The following is a 14,740-nucleotide window of genomic DNA, read 5'->3' on the forward strand; positions in this document are numbered from 1 at the left end:
CGGCGAGTTCCGTTTGGCGATCTCGTATGTCTGAAGGATTACTGCACGTAACCATAGAGATATGGTGTTTGCAATTATGCGACTAACTTCGGTCGTTGACAAAGTAAATACGGGTATCAATGACCGCTTCCTCGAACTCCTCGTCGAACTCCTAGTCTTGGAGCGTCGAATGAAAACTCGAACTGCTCGCACCGAGCCCAGGAGAACTTCACCATGTACGATTCCCACACTAGTCGATATCGGTGGGATGGTGAAGGAACGGTCGGGTTGGCCCGGTAGTAGATTTTAGCAATAAAATCCCAGCATAACCCTAGATGTCCCGTTCCGTGCGTCCCATGCTCAAAACGGATCCGGGTTGAGTCAATCACATGTAGTTCGCTCACCCGTACCGCCATTGCTAATGCCAAGAGAAACCATTGTTTCCTTGGTGATGTCCAAGCTCCTCACAGCGATAGCCCGTTCGCGGAGCTCTCTATACTATACCGAGAGTGTAACGAAGGTGTCACGCGATGGGAAGGAGCTTGAAAATGAGGATGAAATGAGGATGCAATGAGGGGCCCGAAGGGGGCCCTCGCAAACCTCGAAGTACCACGTTCAAGTCCCAATCAGGTGGCTGGAACTTGGCCTTCTGATCCTCAAGCCTGAATGAGCATAATATGGCCTGTAGTTCCGTGACCTTAATCACATTGTGATTTTCCGGAAACGGCCAACACTAAGATAATTGCAGCCAATTACGTAGTAATGGTGCTACCTTCCAAGTGTTTTTGGGTACGCAATGTAGGAGGTATTCCTCTAGGAATTGTGACGCAATCGTAGGGTCTTGATTCTTTCCTTCCCTGTAAAAAGTCTCAAGTGATCCCCACTTGTCATCGTCGTCTCTGGGAGAGTAACGATGAATTAAAGCTATAGCTTTGCTGCCCGTGTCGAAATAACCCTTCGCACTTAAACGCCTTTTAAAGACGAACCATGCGTGCAGACGTTGGGTGAGGCAATTTTCTGTTGAGGGTGGATGAGTAGGTTGGACCACTGTGAGAGGGGTAGTGAATCGTTTTAGATTTTTCCGAGCTTGACGAACTACCCTCTCGCCGGTTACCAGGGTGCGACCAAAGGAGAGATCGAGATACCTTGTCTCCTTGATCCCCTGTATCACCTTGGGAAGTAAAAGTGGTGGCAGAAAAGTGTTAGTTTTTTTGCCCTTCCCAAGTGATACTGAACTCGTCCACCGCCCAAGTCTGCGGATCCGGCAACGGGGAGATATACGTCATGAGTTGGTGGCCTAGGCAAGTAATAAACAAGACAATGTTTGGTTGCCTGAATTCCTGAAGCAGTAACTGGAATGCTTCTGTGAGAAATTTCCACTCGGTGGGAGCCACCCTGTCTGGACGTGATAAAGTATCGGCCAGTCTGTTTCTACATCCGGGGATGTGCTGAACTATGAACTTTAGTCACAGCCGATCCACTAGATGGAACAAATCTGAATGTCCTTAGAAGTAAAGAGTGGGAGTGTGTTGTTCCCCGATTGCACAGGCACCACACCACAGTGCTGTTGTCTGTGGATATTGCGAGTCGGGCTAACTGTAGTTGATTCTGCCAATGTGATATAGCCAGAATTAAAGCTTCCAACTCCAAGTTGTTTGTGTGCCACTTCCATTGAGCGCCGGGCCATAGCCCTGAGTTTATCTGGTCTTGTAAGTGAAGACCCCACCCCTGAAAGGGGCCGTCCACAAACAGGTGTGTATTCGGGGAAAACCCGAATAAAGAGACTCCGCAGACATTCAACGCCACAAATTGAGGCAAGGCTCTAGATTAGTCGGTAGAGTGATGGCCTTGAGTGGATCCTGACTCCTGATGTAAGGGTTCAGGAAAAAATTGAATTGGTCGCAGTTGTAAGCGGCCCATGCTAGTTAACTCCTGTGCCGAGGTGATTAACCCTAGCAACACTTGCCACTGGCGAAGTGTGTGTGGTTGGTGTAGAGTAGATGACAAAAGAAGTAGAAACTTGTGCCATCTGTCCCTCGGTACAGATAGGATATCCTGGTCTGTCTTGAACAGGTCTCCTATGAACTGAAGTCAATAGGAAGGAGAATACTCCCGACTTCGTCTCGTTGATTGTCTATCCCAGTTATTGACATGTGTTGATGATACAGTAGATCGCCCTCCATCTACGACTCGAACCAAGTGTTCATCACGTGTAGATAGTTATTGGCTTCATTACTCCTGTAAATAGCCATAAGTGTCACTGACATGTCAAATGGGAAATACTACCATTGGTAGTGAACCTCAATGAACTGGACCTGAAAAGTCTACGGTTGGGATGGATAGTCGAGACTGATCAAGAGTCAAACGTTCGTTGAACACAGAGATTGTGGATCATTCTCATCTTGTCTGGGTCCTTCATGAGTACCAGGTAGGTGTGAGGATAAAACCCCGGTGTAAAAACTGGGTTGTGAACCCACTCTACAGCTCTTCTTACCAACAGTATATCAATGTTGGATTTTCCCAATCAAACTGTGGTCAACGGTGGGGTTATCTCTACCCGTATACGGACACCATGATATAGTGCGATAAGTACGAAATCGTCCTTGAGACTTGTCTCTGCCACTCCCTTCTCAGTAAGGGAATGCTGGTCTTCCCTGAGAAACGCGCGTCAAGGCTTATAATTCCCTGACTTGCCAGCCCGCTTGGACTTTCCAAGCTTTTTGGGAACTTGACGTGCGTGTCTGCGATCTGTTCGTTGAACAGGGGAGTAGATGACCAAGGTTGACGTAATAGACTGCCCTTGAAACCAGCATCTCAGTTGGAAACGCTGTAAAGTCTTGGGTGTGACGGTAATCTCCGTCAGAACGGTCTCAAGATGAATTTTCCTGTGGTCAAACTGACGCTGTAGGAAAAACACGATAGTTTGAAAGTGATCTATTCAGATAGGGTTATCCTCTAATAGATTCTGATCCACTGCAAACATTGACGATATTGGTCGCTTAAATGACGGAGCAAAAGTGAGTTTTGGAGAAGTCTTCCTCCAATGACCTCGTGGTGTCCCTCTTATTTACCCTGTTATCAGGGGAGGGCGTTACTGACACGAGATGGTTTGCTTCCCAATCGGGTACATGTGCTAAACTGATCATGTGCCGGTTACGTAACCGAGTACACTGTAAGCCTTGGGCTAACGTCATTGTAGAGACCTTGATTTGTACGCAGACGCTGCGCTCAGCGCAGGTCTGGAATGTTGGAACAGCGCTAAGCTGATCGTGCGACGTTTGCGTAATAGGAGCGCATTGGGTAGCAGTCAGACGCTGCGCTCGGCGCAGGTCTATGCTGGATATGTTGGAACAGTGCTAAGCTGATCGTGCGTCGCTTGCGTGATAGGAGCGCTTGGGTAGCAGTCAGACGCTGCGCTCGGCGCATGTCTATGCTGGATATGTTGGAACAGCGCTAAGCTGATCGTGCGTCGCTTGCGTAATAGAAGTGCTTGGGTTGTAGTCAAGTGCTGCGCTCGGCGCAGATAAATCAGACACAAAGCTCAAAAGTATTGACTGGATCAAGGCTTGCGTCTAATCTACCCCCATCATAGCATCTTGATACGCTGGTGCTGTCGCCGACCTCACAGATTAACATACATGTATCTGGAAGTGTCCGGCGGCTGAAAAAATAAGAGCAGTTACGATACTCACAAAATCCTCCGGTATTGTTGATTTCGGTGGATGGTGTACTTCTGCAGTCACAGGCGTCATAATACCTGCTGATAATAACGGTTGGGTGGTAATGACCGAACCATGTCATTCGCTATTCTGCGATAGTGACATTCCTCTCGTCTCACGACGGAATAACTGCAAAATATGATTGTGAGTAATCTGCTTTTATATAGTAAACTCGTTGGATTAGAGATTTACACAAAAATTACATTTTGAATTTGGGCGAGCACATCTACATGCATGCCTAGGACCGTGGATAAAGAGCTTTGGGCGAATATTCCACGACAATATGTACACCACGCAAACATAAGTTACGCCATTAAACCATTGAAGAAATGGTACTGGAAGAATGCCGTAGAATTGAACAGTAATCTATCGGCAAAAATACGAATTCCAAGGGTATATAATATTTTTATATACGCAATTCAATGTAAACCAAGGCTATTTACATTTAGAGATTGGAGAGCACATCTGCTCGCAAACCAACCAACGTGGATGATAATCTTTGTAAGGTTTTTTCCACGACAATTAGTACAATGCTCAAAGGTATGTTACACAATTAAACCCTTGTTGATGAGACAATACTGGAAGAGTGCCGAAGAATTTGAACTCTAATCTATCGGCAAAATTATGAGTTGCAAAGGTATACAATCTTTTTGTATGCGCAACTAAATGTAAACCAAGGGTATTTATATTTTCATTTAGGGTTTGGAGAGCACATCTGCGTACAGACCAAACAACGTGGATGATGATCTTGTAAGATTTTTCCCACGACAATTAGTACCACGCTCAATCATAAGTTACACAATTACGCCATTGTTGATGAAGCGGTACTGGAATAATGCCATAGAATTGAACAATAATCTATCGGCAAAACTACAAGTTGCAAGAGTATACAATAGTTCATATACGCAACTCAATGTAAACCAAAAAGACCAACAAAAACCTATTTAATTGCATAAACATAGGTACGCAATAAAAGAATTGTTGATAAAGCGGGACTGGAAGAATGCCGTAGATTCGGCAACCATATTTTTAACGAGTTGAAAAAGTATACAATAATTTGAGTATACGCAACTCACTGTTACGCCAAAGCTAGTAGTATTTAAGAACATAAGAATATGTTATACATACGTAGCTGAGAATTGTAAACAATATGACTACCTTGGCAGGCAAACGATTGTAACACAATTCAAAATGGCGGCGAACAACAATATTTTGGCGGGAAAAAAGACAAGAGTCTTTACACGCCTAATTAATTCACATAAAACTACACAACATGGTGAAAGTAATATGAAAAGAATACATCACCCATCGCAGATCAATTTTTAAGATTGTAGACAAACTGAAGGTCTATAATTAATCCAAAAGGAGAGCTCCGCTGGGACACGTCCTAGCTGTGCTGCGACAAGCAGTGATGTGAAGATTACCTTAGGTGTCATCAAGGTCACAGGACAGCGACGGAAGGCCACTTATTGGGACTTGAGAACAACAACTTTATTTCTTCACCCAGGACCTTCGCAGGCTGTCCTTCTAGTTGTCGTAAGTAAGCAGTGAATGCATTAAGGAGTAATGCAGGATAAGTAAAAAATTATGCTCTTTGGACATCTCTATATTTGCATTTATGTTACTTCAAGTGTAATTTTCATGAAGTTTAGCACTAAATCAACCCTTACAACATTTGTACTTCTTCTGTTGTCATCCCCCACAATCCCCAAGCCCCTACTCCACCTCACGCCCGAAGATCTGGGTTAGAATTGGTCTTCAGCAACCCATGCTTGCCTTAAAAGGCGACCATGCTTGTCGTAGGAGGTGACTAATGGGATCAGGTGGTCAGACGCGCTGACTTGGTTGATGCATGTCATCGTATCCCAATTGCATAGCTCGATGCTCATGATATCAATCACTAGATTGTCTGGTCCAGATTTGATTATTTACAGACGGCTGTCATATAGCTGGAATATTGCTGATTGCAGTGTTAAACAACAAACAAAGTTATCTACCTTTGCCAGGAGCTCGACCTCAGTGTGCATGTTGTTTGGTGCGGAGATGTAGAGACGGCACACGCTGCTGATGCTGTGGTCGGGGATGGCGGGGATCACCTGGGTCAGGTTGGCCAGGGCGGTGCTCCAGTCATCTGGTCAACCATGCATGTACCACGTGTAACATGAGATATAAGGAGGTTTTGTTACTGGTTTCTTAATCTCTCACTATTTCACAAAACATCTTACTTCATGTTGTTGGAAACTCAAATAAGCCTGTACAAGTGGATATATGTTATGAAAATAACAGTCAAAAGAATATTCAGGTATCTGTCTTCCAGACCTAGACCTGCTCAGAGGCCAAAATTCAGCTTCAAGTCTGCAGCAAATGTCAGTAAAAATTCCCAATTTGTAATTACAAATTCATAATTCATGTTACATAGGAATGGCTAATTTGTTTTACTGTAGAAGTGTCTTGTATTTCACTAGGCAAATTGAAGAAAATTGCCTGCCAACTGGGTTTCACCTCCATTTGGTTTGGACTGGGATTTACATGTGTCCAAGAAAAGCATGGGTAGAATTCCAACAAAGTCAAAGATCTAAATACCAAATCCTGGGTAAATTTCAGCCATATTGTAACTCACCATTTGATCTCAAAGAAGCTATTAACATGATATGGTGACACGCCGCACTCAACAATATTCCAGCTATATGACGGCGGACTGTAAATAATTGAGTCTGGACCAGACAATCCAGTGGTTGACATCATGAATATCAATCCACGCAATTGGGATACAATGACATGCATCAACCAAGTCAGCTAGCCTGACCACCGAACCCATTTCGTCGCCTCATACAACAAGCATAGTCACCTTTTATGGCAAGCATGGGTTGCTGAAGAGCTATTCTACCCCGGATCTTCACAAGCTAGGGGGGACAGTTTTGAAGCGCCAACTGACCTTTATTAACGTTTGTAAAGGGTCCCTCCAGCTCCATGACGCTGTTGGCAAACTCCGGCCCGCGGAGAAAGGCTGGTTGGTGGAGCTGCACGGTGCTACCCAGAGAAGGCTCGCTCTCCAGGGCCGTCCACCAGTCCCCGGGGTTCGAGTTACCTTCAAAACACATCAATAATACTTCAGGCTTTTCTCTTTGCTTGTTGGTTTACAGATTGTTTCTCTCAAAACCTGGGGTTGGTGAATGATGTGTTTTTTCAATTAGGAGATAAACATACTGTGTTTTCAATGTAGAGCTAGGTTACCTGTAGATTTAACCCCGCTAAATTGAATTTGGAACCAAACGCGCAGCGTGAGGTTTCAAATGTTTAATTTAGCGCGGTTAAATTTACAGGTAACCTAGCTCTACATTGAAAACACAGTATGTTTATCTCCATTCTACCATGACTAAATAAAACGCGAACTCTTTGGTGTTAGCAAATATACTGAGTGAAGTGGCATGGGTTGAGTTCAGTGTTTTGAGTGGGTTATCGATCTGAATTACGGAATCACAGAACAAAATATGGTGCTGTATATACTCAAGCAGTTTGTTTACACCGTTATACTTCACTCGAACATATGACAGGCATTGAAAGCATATAAGCACGGCAACTTGGTAAGCTAACATGAGGTGGGCATCCCTAAAGAAAACAAAGCAAGCTTTGCAAGGCTTTCGCTCTACATCGCGCATCACCACTATGACACAAAAAATATGACGTCACAGTCGTATATAGAAAAGCGCCAAAATTCCAAGCTCTCTGTTGTCTCCAAAACATAAATACATTCCCTTTGTTGATTTCTGTCGTGTTTTTCTGCACGAAATGTATTGCAACACATCCTTTGAATATCGTAGTAACCGCATCTGTGCATTTCATAACCTGTAATTGTAGATATAATTATTTAAATATGCCTACCGACAATGACTGAAAATAGTACTATTCTGTGAATATTAGCTTCCGCAGTGATGCGGCCGTCAAACCAGCTGTTTCAATCAGAAGGGGTTTATTCTGATTTCATAGCCTCTGACTGACCAATCAAGAATCGAGTAAATTCCAAATTCATGGTAGAATTCGTGTTAAATCCTTCAATTATTGGCGAAGGTAGGAATAATAAATGGGATATATAGAATTATCATTTCAATTTCTCTGTTTTTCATTTGACAGTTTTGTGAAATGTGACATGTTTGTTTGTTTGTTGTTTAACGCTGCACTCAGCAATATTCAAGCTGTATGACGGCAGGCTGTAAATAATCGAGCCTTGACCAGACAATCCAGTGAATAATATCATGAGCATCAATCCATGCAATTGGGATCGATGACATGCATCAACCAAGTCAGCAAGCCTGACCACCCGATCCCATTAGTTGCCTCTTATGACAAGCATAGTCGCCTGTTACGGCAAGCATGGGTTGCTGAAGACCTATTCTACCCCGGATCTTCACGGGTCGAAATGTGACATATATACATATATATATTGTGAAAATCATAATGTGACGTATTATTTTTCATAAGAATGAACCCAAAGAGCATAAACATGATAAACCAGATTCACTCACTCATTCAGTGAATTAGTACTGTTGTGTGCCATTTTTAGCACTATTCCTGCAATATCACGACACAGATAAGAGGAGGTAGATACTAACAGTTTTAGTCCACTAGTCCTTATAATGATAACATACAGAAAAATCCTTAAAAACGTCAAATTTCTACTAGTCCTTATGATACATTAACTATTGGGCAGTTTGGCAAGGACTATAGGCCTAGTTCCAATTTCTAAGGCTGTAGATGCCCGAAATTGGCTTCACACATTGTACACATGTGGGGAATTAAACCTGGGCCTTGATCATGATGACAAATGTTTTAATCACAAGGGTATCTCACCACCCCACCCACCTATAGAGGTTTCCTCTGATCTGGATGCTGTGTCGAGATCTTCTGGTGTGAAGCCGTGGGACAGTTTTGTTAATCGACTCTCCAGTTCTCGTTTGGCTCGAAGGAGATTTTGAATTTCATTCTCCTTTGTTTCTCGAAATATCTGCATATTAGAAAAATACCATTCTGCATTCACATAATTAATAATCATCAATGTCAGGCTGTTGTTTTTCTTCAACAAAAACTATGTCTAAATTCACTAGGAGTAAGAGTCTTATCACAATGATTCCACTTAAACTGATTTACTAAATACAAACATAATAATCACATACATGCACTTGATGAAGTGGTTAAAACATATACCACTCAAAAGAAGTTAAGGATCACCCAACTCTTTCGTTACTGTAGTTACTGTACCATGGTTGGGTGGTTGGTTTGTTGTTTAACGCTGCACTCAGCAATATTCCAGCTATATGACGGTGGGCTGTAAATTATTGAACCTGGACCAGACAATCCAGTGATTAATATCATGAGCATCAATCCACGCAATTGGGATCAATGACATGCATCAACCAAGTCAGCAAGCCTGACCACCCAATCCCATTAGCATAGTCGCCCTTTATGGCAAGCATGGGTTGCTGAAGACCTACTCTACCATGGCATCATGTCAAATTAACTAAAATAATTTGAAAGAATCGGATGGTCCTTAACTTCTGTTGTGTAATATATTTCTGTGTGCTTCTTTGGCAGAATTGGCAGAATTGCTGCTTTGTGAGCGTCAAAAAAGACTGTACAAAGAGTTTATGTCATTGAAACTGCTTGACATCACAAAAAGAAGTGCATTAAATGTATGTTGGTAAGTTTCAGTTTTGATACAAAGCCAAAGTGATGCATGTTATATGATGTTGCTTCAGAACAACAGTAAACAAACTAAAATTGAGGGATTTTGTATAAACTGGTAATCATGATGGCAAAAACTTTGAATATAGCTATCAACAAAACTCAGCATAGCTATCAGCATAGCTATTAGCATAACTTGGCACAGCTATCAGCAAACCTCAGCATAGCTTTCAGCATAGCTATTAGCATATCTCAGCATAGCTATCAGTATAGGTCAGCATAGCTATCAGCATAACACAGCATAGCTATCAGCATAACTCAGCATAGCTATCAGTATAAGTCAGCATAACTCAGCATAGCTATAAGTATAGCTATCAGTATTAGTCAGCATAACTCAGCATAGCTATCAGCATAGCTATCAGTATAAGTCAGCATAATACAGCATATCTATCAGCATAACTCAGCACAGGTATCAGCATAGCTATCAGCATAACTCAGCATAGCTATCAGCATTGCTATCAGTATTAGTCAGCATAACTCAGCATAACTATCAGTATAGCTATCAGCATTGCTATCAGTATAACTCAGCATAACTCAACATAGCTATCAGCATAACTCAGCATAACTCAGCATAGCTATTAGTATAGCTATCAGCATTGCTATCAGTATAACTCAGCATAGCTATCAGCATAACTCAGCACAGCTATCAGCGTAGCTATCAGTATAGCTATCAGCATAGCTATAAGTATAGCTATCAGCATTGCTATCAGTACACTCAGCATAGCTATCAGCATAACTCAGAATAGCTATCAGCATAACTTAGCACAGCTATCAGCATAGCTATCAGCATAACTCAGCACAGCTATCAGCATAGCTTTCAGCATAACTCAGCATAGCTATCAGTATAGCTCTCAGCATTGCTATCAGTATGTCAGCATAACTATCAGCATAGCTATCAGCATAACTCAGCACTGCTATCAGCATAGCATACTGATAGCTATCAGCATAGCTATCAGTATAAGTCAGCATAACTCAGCATAGCTATCAGTATAGCTATCAGCATAGCTATCAGTATAAGTCAGCATAACTCAGCATAGCTATCAGCATAACTCAGCACTGCTATCAGCATAGCATACTGATAGCTATCAGCATAGCTATCATTATAAGTCGGCATAACTCAGCATAGCTATCAGTATAGCTATCAGCATAAGTCAGCATAACTCAGCATAGCTATCAGCATTGCTATCAGTATAGGTCAGCATTACTTAGCAAGGTATCAGTATAACAATCAGTATACAGAACAATCCAATGATCATGATAATATGAATTCCAGCAACTTTGTGCTTCAACATGTTCAGGGCTACAATAAATTAACGTGGGACATAACATTACACAGCAGGCATTTGGCACCTTGAACTGCCGTTGTACTTTGTCTCTATCACTTTCAAAAGCCGAAGCCCGTGCCAGCGCCTGCATCTCTGCATCCAGACAGCTTTCCTTCTCGTTCCGGAGTTTGGTACAGGTGTTCTGCAGCGCCAATAGTTCCGCTCTCATTCGCTTGTTTTCCATCTCTAGCTTTTGTTCTTTCTTCTGCATAGCCATAATTTCATTATCTTTGTTGAGCTTGTACATGTCAAAGTCCTTTTTGATTCTATCGACCTCTGGGTTTTCCAGATCGATGGAGAGAGCTGAGCGTAGACTCCCTCCTTTAGATTTCTTCCCAAATGAAGTGACGCTTCGGAGTGGTCCGAGTTTACCTCGAGGCTTGATCTCAATGGGGATTCTTTTAATGACCCCATTTCCATCAAGGTCAGTGCCAAGTATGTCGTCATCATCCTGACCTCGAAGGAATGAGCCCCCAACACCCATTCTACAGGTCTGAAAAAATGGACAAATATTAAACTGCACAAAATATAATTCAAAACGTTTCTTTTGCAGTACTTCAACTACTAGAGGGTTATAAATTGATCTTGTATGATATATATTAATAACATAAACGGCATTATGGCATGCAATATAACAAGTAATTTCTCACTATGTATTACAAAAATTATCAGATTAATATCATGAATATATTGCCATCCTGAAGAATATACTCGGTGACATAATCCATTACACATGTTACATCTGAAATCTGCATCTTTTTCTTCTATTAGAAGTGTCAGTCATCATTTTACAAAATACAACAAAAATCAACTTTAAACATCTTAAAATAACAATACTAAGTCCATTTTCTTATTTGTAATGATATGAAAATAATAAAAAGTGATGTTCAGTAAAGTATGATGATGATGAACATGTCTAATTTTTCACAAACCTAAATGAACTCTCTCTGAGACTTTCTGCTGTGTGCATATGCGCAATGCAGCTGATTGCAACTGCAGCTCCATGTCAGTGACTACTGCCGAAAATATCACGCACGTCCTTTACAATCCTGTAAAAATAGAAACAGGGGGAAAGTTTTAAGTCTTCTGCAGCCTTAGAAGTTCATTTTGTAACAGACGGGTACTGAGGAATGATAAATGTATAGAACAGCACAACCATGGATGTACAACAAACACTCTTGTCATTTTGTTTCTTGTATAAGGGTAACAGGCCATTTAGTATCTTGTATACAGGTAACAGATCATTTTGTATCTTGTATACAGGTAACAGGAAATTGTGTTTTTTGCATACAGGTAACAGGTCATTTTGTATCTTGGTAGTTTTGTAAACCAAGGGGATTGGTATCACTGGGTCATTCAGTATTATGTTCATAAGACAATGTGATAAATGGATTTGAGTCCACTACTTTGGTAGGGATACACCCAACTCGCCTAAAAAGATTTTGACCCGACTCGCTCAAAAAGTTTTTGAGCGAAGTACGGTCGGTTTTTGTATTTTAGAATAAGTATGTAACTATCAGAAATAGTAATGCATTTTATACACATAATGTACCTACATGTTAGTGTTGTAGTCTCGGTCCCAATAGCGTAACCGACTGGGCTCTGACTCACTGACTCAACATGAAGTGCAGATGTAAATATGACAGAAGACAAATTCTATGGATGATACGTTGTTGTTTTTTACATTTTTTCCATACTTGTGTATGAATATACTAGTAATTGTGATCATTAGGCCTAACCTAAGTTATATTTGTCAAACGCATACCAAAATATTATATAGATTTTTTAGGCGAGTCGGGTCAGATTCTTTTAGGCGAGTCGGATTTTAGGCGAGTCGGGTGCAACTCTTTTGGTACAGGGCTTTTTTCAAAGAACAGGAATTTCCGTTAGCATCTGATAATAAATGTCGACTCGACTTAGTAGAATATACTTAGTGATTCACATAATAGTAGGCCAAACAATAAACAAGCGAGGGTAAGCGGTGACGTTCAGCTTCATTGATTCAAGTGGAACACATTCTGACACATTTGCTTGAAATGTTTCAGGTAATTATTCAATATATCTTGATTTTTTTCATACGATAACATATCATCAATCAAACCATAAATTCACCTTGGCATGTTGCCGATCACATCCTTACGATGACACCGTGACAAACCAGAAATCACGAGAGAGTTCCCAATCTGACATTGTTTACATCTTTTACCGGAAGTGCCATGGACGCTAATATATAAAGGGGAAGTTACTCTGAACACGTATCCCTGCGGCTAAGAGTGTATGAAGCGTTCATACAATCTAACTTTAGCCAAAGGCATAAAGATTAGTTAAGATATGGCCGAGATCTGCGTTTCTGTGTATTTGACGATATAAGGAGTATGGTCTGAGGCCTGTGTGGTCCTAAAATTAAACTCAAAAGAAATCAACATATTCACTTCATATATACCATATATGTACCCAAAATTATAACACTTAAGAGTGAGACATGCCAATACACGTTACCATTTTAAAACAGAAGGCCTGTAGCCAGACACGTAATATAATCATGCTGAGTGGCACTCCCTTGTATTGTGTTTACATTGGCCAATATTCAGGACTTAAGTCCAAGTCGGATCAGATAAAAAATTGCTTGAGTATGCTCAAACCAGGGTAACCCCTAAACCATATCTAACAAGTATCGTCGGATCAAAAAGAATATTTAATTTATTAATGTTGATAATATAGAATACATTTTGTCCCAACCATTATGGCTTAACCACAACTTCAAATAAGCAACATACTACATAAAGGAATGGGCTAATAGTGGAATTTACACAATTAAAGATATATGCAATGAAAACGGACTGGTGTCTTTTGAAGAACTGAAACTAAAATATCCGATAAAAGGTACAATATTAGACTATAGATATGTAATCTTCAATATACCAGAATCATGGAAAACAACAATCAAGAAAACTAGAAAAATAATTTTACATAATTTATATATAATTTCATACTTTGAAGTTTACACTGTTTCTTTCATGCTGATTGGCTGGAGGGGTAGTCACGTGATCTGATATTTGGAGTTCACACTGCGCTAGAATCTTTTATGATAAGTTAATATCAAATGAAAATAATCTTAAGGTTTGTGATAAATGGCAATCAATTTTGCAGTGAGATTTTAATTGGAAAACGATATTTACTGTTTATAGATATAAACTGATGGATGTAAAACTCTTAGATTTTCAATACAGATTTCTACATGGAATTAGCTACACAAAGAAGGAACTATTAACAATGAATCTTGTAGACAACAGTTGTCTTATTAAAGTGAATGAGATGTTTTACAGATGTCCATGTGATGTGAAAACTACAATGTTTCGTGAGCGTCCGAAAACCCATAACGGGAGAATACTAGTATATATTATATGCAGTCCTTTTTTCACATCGTTGTTACGGTATATATAACATACCCCACCTTCTTAAATTGCCAACCAGGAACGATAAAGGAAACAAACGTAGCACTATCCACCAACAAATATGGCACGCATTGAGAGGGGCGTTATTGGTTTCACAGATCCGTAAATAAGAACGTATCACGTCTTGTAAAAAGGTTTCACTACCATCAAAATGTGTATTATGATCTTATTATCTACATCACTCGGCATGTTCGTTTTGGAAATAAGTCAAATCAAACTGGAAGAATGAAAACAAGCAGCTTTTAAACGTCAGTCAGTGTAAACAATTATTTTCTTATATTTCGTTACTGTATCCTTCAAAGAGTAAACTAGCCTAATCTATTTGTATAAACCTTTATAACAATGCTGAGAAGAATACTCCTAAAAAATTGTCTCGTCAATATGTTGTAAGAAAATAAAGATGACAGAATATGATGAAGTGCAAGCATTCATCAAACTGTCACTAAAATGTTATTCCTATGAAAAAAGCCCATCACAACAGCGATCCCGCCCACACAACGCGGTAGAAATAAACTCGGTTGAC

General features: G+C 40.6%; 1 protein-coding gene across 1 annotated transcript in view; it reads right to left on the bottom strand.

Annotated features, from left to right (window-relative positions):
* The window catches only part of LOC139465734 (nephrocystin-3-like), a 46,792-nt gene extending 33,824 nt beyond the window's left edge, over positions 1 to 12,968 (bottom strand). The window contains exons 1-6 of the mRNA XM_071247564.1: positions 12,875 to 12,968; positions 11,695 to 11,811; positions 10,788 to 11,255; positions 8,559 to 8,700; positions 6,634 to 6,786; positions 5,696 to 5,829 (exon numbers count right to left, since the gene is read on the bottom strand). Of these exons, the coding sequence (XP_071103665.1) occupies positions 5,696 to 5,829; positions 6,634 to 6,786; positions 8,559 to 8,700; positions 10,788 to 11,246 (888 nt within the window). The 5' untranslated portion in view covers positions 11,247 to 11,255; positions 11,695 to 11,811; positions 12,875 to 12,968. The remainder of the gene's footprint in view (positions 1 to 5,695; positions 5,830 to 6,633; positions 6,787 to 8,558; positions 8,701 to 10,787; positions 11,256 to 11,694; positions 11,812 to 12,874) is intronic.
* Positions 12,969 to 14,740: the final 1,772 nt, after the last annotated feature.

This window comes from Haliotis cracherodii, unplaced genomic scaffold (assembly GCF_022045235.1).
Source record: "Haliotis cracherodii isolate W230 unplaced genomic scaffold, xgHalCrac1.p SCAF_18, whole genome shotgun sequence".
In the NCBI taxonomy this organism is placed as follows: domain Eukaryota; kingdom Metazoa; phylum Mollusca; class Gastropoda; order Lepetellida; family Haliotidae; genus Haliotis; species Haliotis cracherodii.